Genomic DNA, 5,976 nt, shown 5'->3' on the forward strand with positions numbered 1-5,976 from the left:
CAATGGCTTTTAATTGATGTAAATTTTCTCTAATCTATTCAGAATTGTGACAATTTTTCTTAGATTTGTTAAGGAATAGTAAGAATCTCTTCTAAAGCATTATTGTTGTATTAACTTAGGAGTAGGTTTTGCCTTTTAATGTTACAAATTATAAAACCATGAGTGTGTTCATTAGATTGGATATTTTTCAACAAAGATATGAATTTGCGATATAATAAATGTTTGTGTGATGTATGGGCTCTAGCATCGTGATGTCGAAGTAACTATCGTAGGCTACAATTTTGCGATTTACACCTTTGGTTTATGTTTTTTTTTTAATTTATTTTATACTTGATTCTGTGTAAAGAAAGTAGTGTTAGAACTGTAGTCTCAGTTGTGTTTTGTATATTTATGTATGAATGAAATGGTTTTGATATAATTTTTAAGAAAATCGAAAGATATTGTTGCAGATTTTATCTTCTTATATTATTTATAAATAAAATTGAGATTAGAAAAATAACCTCTATTGTTATTATTCTTCGAAATGTGCTTGAGCCCAAATTGATATTTTATCTTAAATAAAACAATGTCATATAATATAGCATTTTATTTTAACAATCTTCCTTAACTATATTATGAAAATGCTTGTTCATATAAATAATTTTCTACTTAAAATAAAGCCAAAAAATCAGACCAGCAATTTTAGCAATTATAAAACGAGTTAAAATACATTTAAATATAAACAAAGCTAGAAATGATCTGATTTTCAAAATAAGGCTCCGATCACACTGGTACAGAAAGTATCGAGTTGAGTTTTTCCCCAGTCCCTCTAGACAAAAATATATGGAACTGCCAATGAATTTCGTAAGACACGTGTCACATTTATTTCTAACATTTTGTCATATTTTTGTCCATTTATTAGCGAAATCAGTAATTAAAGTAATTTTATCTAGAGAAACAACTCTCATGTAAAAGCAGTTGTTTACATTTATATTGATTGAGGTATCTTTAATTCTCTTTGACGATACAGAGAAAACAATATTAATAAAATTGTCACTTCAAAGTATATTATGTATATAAAATACATATGTCGACACGAAAAATACAACTGTCCTCATCATTTTGATTCTGCGCCAGTGTGACGTAAGCCTTATATTATAATTTGAATAATCAAGCATAGTTCTTTTACTATAAAAAAATATACATGTATATTACATTTAGTAGTTCCAATAAGTTTCAAATATTCCTTGTACATAAATGAGAAACAACATTAGGCGGCGACATGCTAAATTAATATCTTGTAGCAAATCTAAAATCATAAATTCGTATTTTATGTAAATAAGTGAAAATCAACATTAACATAATGTAAAGTATTTACGAGTCGTAAATAAATTTTGAAATTCATTGAAAATAAAAAAGAATTTTATGAAAGAAAACATTGTGATATCATTTTGTTATATTTTAATTTTACTGTACATTTTCTCTTAAAACATATGCATTTTGTATTAAAATTAAATAAATTGAAGTTTCCCTATAAATAAATATATACATAAGTATTTTAAGAACTATATATCACTTCTAATAACAGTCATATAATGTACAGTTTGGGAAAATTTCGGTGTTCCAGTTCAAAAGTAACAATCATTTGAACATATGAAACGAGATGTGGAACAATAACCAATACAATGCAGCTTATAAATGTATCAGTACGAAAAGTCTGTAGGATACATGCTTATTACCCCGTAGTTTGCGCAACTCACTGTTACCTAATTGCTTGTTTGTATAAGTCAAAGTTTCTCTCTTTGCAAGGAACAAGACAAATCTGTAACTGAAACACCGTAACTTCCCGCGACTGTACCTACATCATAATAGACTCACTCGTTTTAAATCCTGGTAAAATATAATTTGATAGGGAACTTGCTAATTTCTGATTAGGACTGGCGACTAAATAATCATCATCTTCTGCAACCAGTTTCTTCTTTAGGCTAGAATATTGCGTTTCATCGTCGCAATCTTTAGCCCAGTCTTTATATTCTATGCATAGTGGCCATATTATTTGTCCTGATCTGTAAAATAAATGTCAGATAAAATACCCTGTAGCCGAAAACTCTCAATTCATGTTGATGAGTGCAAATATATTTGAATAAAAAAAAGTTTAAAGGGTCATTCCGTTTTTTAATTAACAAATCAGACTAATATTATAATTACGAAAGTTTACATTGATGTTTATTAGAAGGTATCTTCAGATTGGCTTAATGGATGTTAATAAAATTTGTCATGGATATAGAACATAGTCTAGAACACATAGGCTTTGACTTTGGTTTTTTCTTAATTCCCTGCTGTCGGCCTCAACTCCGATATTATAAATGCGAAAGTTAAGATGGATGGATGTTTGTTAGAATTTGTAGCCTAAACGGCTAAAGGTATTTTGATGAAATTTGGCATATATGTAAAACATAGTCTGGAAGAACACATAGGCTTACTTTTGTTTTATTGTTCCATGCTAAGTGAACGCTTAAAGGGAAGAATATTATGAAAATAACTGACTTAGGCAAGGTGTATGGGTCGAAGGGGAACCACTCGTCGTAGACGTGATCGTTGTGGTGGTGCAGCGAGTGGCGCGTGTTCCTCTCGATGATGGCCTGGCAGTAGACGAGCTGGTGCGCGCGCGTCACGGAGGCGAAGGCGCGCGTCACCTGCGGCGGGCTGGTGCGCAGCGGGTTCAGCGCGCAGGTCACCAGCCGCGGCAGGTTCAACGATTCCACAAAATTTACACCTACACACAAAGGATACAAGGGATTATAAAATATTAGTTGTCGCCCGTGACTTCCTCTGTGTGAAATTTAGAAAAAAATAAACTACAGCCTATGTTACTCACAGATAAATTACCTTTCTAACAATATAAGAATTTTTATTCAGTTATTTCAATACATACAAAAATACGAATCTTTCCATCTTATAATATAGACGAGTTTTCGCCCGCGACACCATCCGCGTGGAATTAAGAAAACAGAAATACGCAGCCTATGTGTTCTTCCAGACTATCATCTTCATCTATGCCAAACATAAAGAGATCTCTTCAGTAGTTTAGGGTACAAACTCTAACAAATCATCCATTGAACCTTCGTTTTATTTTATTACTCACGGGCGGAGTTGCGGGCAAAAGCTAGTATCAATAAAAATGGATCTATCTTACCACATGCCATAAAACTTAATTACATTAAGCAAAATCGCGTACACCAAATCATGGTCAAACCATGGTTTTTGTTCTAACAGGTTTAAGTTACATCTTGTAATATTTTAAAAATACTTTAAATAAAAAGATACTCACTTTCTTTACTAACAAATAGTTGATGATTTTTGAATGCAACTAAATAGAATATAGCATGGCATATAGAATGGAACACTCCATGCACTTTGGTGTTATCACTGACTGTGGTTGACTCTTGAGTTGCGGTAATATACGAATGACACCATTCAGCCATACTCTTCAAGTAATGTATAAGTCTACTGTTTGAGATACGGACACACCGAGCCAGTAAGCCAGCGAGATGACTGGTGGCTGTCCGTCTTGTGGCCAGTGCGCCAGGCCCGGAGCCGTGAAGACCGGCCGCTATCATCCATAGATTGGAGAATATGCGATCTGCACATTGTTGGCTTATTGATATTGTGTATAGAATTAAGAATTGGACGTGTCTGAAATTATAAAGGTATAATCAATTTATTTTGTATTCCAAACATTTAAAATCAATTTTTATTTTTTTTATATAAAAAATGGCAAGTAAGCGGCCATCTTCCTTTCTTCCTACGCTTTCCTCTGAAGAAAAGAGTAAAAAGGGAAAGGGACTAGAATTATTAATTAAGAGCGAAAATAATTTAATTTGTGCGTCTTTTATAGGAAATAACTACTAAAATACTTCCTAAGTTTTCTTAACTAATGCAAATATTATTATTATTTATTACAGACATAAAAGAATTTATTAACTTGCTATTTTTAAATTAAATTGACATTTGTACATCTCAACTTTCGTAATATCTATGCAACATTTTAAATCTAATTTTGAATATTTAAAACTCACCTTATACCATGCGTTGGTAATATAACTCTCTCAAAGACATTACACATTATAACAAGAGCGGGTTCTCTCTCATCTTCTAGCCATTTTAATACTTCTATCATACAATAATCCAGTGTCTCTGATACAGTATCCTGTTCCTCTGCATCCATTTCAAACATCGTGTCTATTTGTGCCTTATTTTTAGCTTGATCTTCTATATTAACATCCATCGTAACCATTCTGCGGAATAAATATAGTAAAAAATTGAGCATTTATTTTAGTATAAGGGAAATCTTAAAAACATACCCAGCTAAGGATAACTTTGTTATTTGAAAAATGACTCTCTAAACTCTCTAAACCCTTCCTGGGTTCTTATTAAAAACAATTTTGTGGCCATCTTTGGCTGTGAGGTGGTCCTTCAATCTCCCAAGAAACACACATATATTGCAGTAAATTATATGCACTACTGTGGCAAATTACTAGCATTTTTGAACTACTGTTTGTAGCGGTCACTTGTGATATCACATCTTTGTATGACACCTACAACTGTTTATTTCATTTATCAAATCTTGTAAAGATGACCACATTATAGTTCTGTCTTTTTTAATGCCTGTTAAAAACATTTTCAACAAAATAGGCCTTTTCTACAATGAACAGAAGTGATTGTGTATTTTTAATATCAATACAAAACATGTGATAAGGTTATATCAATTTTATAGCATAAATATGCAAATCAACATAATATTATCTTATCTGAAGGCAAAAGGCAGTTTTCCTTGACCTAAAGAAAAATATTGTTGTAAACTCATAAGTTGTTTGGAATATTGGTAAAATAAACTTGACAAGAGTCTTGACAGATTTGATTGTGCCTTATATCTTTTTGTTTTAACCCTTTTACTATATTTTAAAATTAGTTTCATAAAAATCTTTGAAGGAAATGATTCTATGTATCACTGAAACGCTAGTGAAAAACCATTAAAGTTTATTTAGCATTTTTTTTTATTTAACTAGATTTAATTGTTTTGTCTTGTTCAAAGAAAATAAAAAAAAAATAAAAAAAGGTGTTTACTTGAAACATATATAAGAAATAAATAGTTTACCTGTTAATAATAGCCATGACAAGTTGCTCCTTTAGCAATGGTAAATATTTGCCCATCCATATTAAATTATGTACATAAGCTCTGTTTGAGAAACAGCCTGCCTTGTAATATGGGAACTGGTCAATGATTGTTTGCATTAGTAGGTCAGTTGTCCTGAAATAAAAAAAAATATAGCACCAATAGCCTAATGGTTTGGGGTACTGACTACCAATCTTGCAGTCGAGGGTTCAAATCCCACCATTCAACTATTGTCATGAACCATATCCTAGCACAAGCCTAGAGCTTAGTTGGAATGGTTAAAAGAAATATTAGTAAATTAACAAAAAAATCTACTAATATTTAAAAAAATGTATATTGAAAACTTACAAATATAAGTGGATTGAATATTTAAATAATTACTTTATGATATCCCACATTATTTCTAAGAACTGTTAGAGCCTAATGAAATCACAAAAGCTGGATTAAATATAAATATTACTTGGTAAAAGTCCTTTCCAGCTATTATAAATATTTTTTGATAAAAGTACTCCAAGTCTCTTTAATGAAAATCATGTTTGAACATGACTATATTTTCAGATAAGATACTGTTATTCTACACAAAACATTGTTCTTATTATAAAAATATGATGTGAAAATAATTTATTTTATTATAAGGCTCCTGCAGCACAGGGAAACCTAGTACAGGAGCCAAGGCTCTCATAAAATGTATATATTTTTTAAAGAGAAATAATAAAGGATTTATTTTTTTATTCATTATCGCCCATGGGATTAATTAAATCAAGTAAACTTAATGTATATGGATACATCTTTAAACTTAAATAGGCCACAAAACCCTTGAT

General features: G+C 31.0%; 2 protein-coding genes across 2 annotated transcripts in view; one reads left to right on the forward strand and one right to left on the reverse strand.

Moving 5' to 3' along the window:
* LOC106109103 (probable RNA-binding protein 18) overlaps positions 1-50 on the forward strand; it is a 2,492-nt gene extending 2,442 nt beyond the window's left edge. Inside the window, exon 5 of the mRNA XM_013290505.1 lies at positions 43-50. Within this exon, the coding sequence (XP_013145959.1) occupies positions 43-50 (8 nt within the window). The remainder of the gene's footprint in view (positions 1-42) is intronic.
* A 521-nt stretch (positions 51-571) lies between these two features.
* Positions 572-5,976, reverse strand: part of LOC106109419 (RNA polymerase I-specific transcription initiation factor RRN3) — a 6,912-nt gene continuing 1,507 nt past the window's right edge. The window contains exons 3-7 of the mRNA XM_013290918.1: positions 5,138-5,290; positions 4,059-4,277; positions 3,311-3,675; positions 2,527-2,755; positions 572-2,045 (exon numbers count right to left, since the gene is read on the reverse strand). Of these exons, the coding sequence (XP_013146372.1) occupies positions 1,838-2,045; positions 2,527-2,755; positions 3,311-3,675; positions 4,059-4,277; positions 5,138-5,290 (1,174 nt within the window). The 3' untranslated portion in view covers positions 572-1,837. The remainder of the gene's footprint in view (positions 2,046-2,526; positions 2,756-3,310; positions 3,676-4,058; positions 4,278-5,137; positions 5,291-5,976) is intronic.

This window comes from Papilio polytes, unplaced genomic scaffold, assembly GCF_000836215.1.
Source record: "Papilio polytes unplaced genomic scaffold, Ppol_1.0 DF821289.1, whole genome shotgun sequence".
NCBI lineage: Eukaryota > Metazoa > Arthropoda > Insecta > Lepidoptera > Papilionidae > Papilio > Papilio polytes.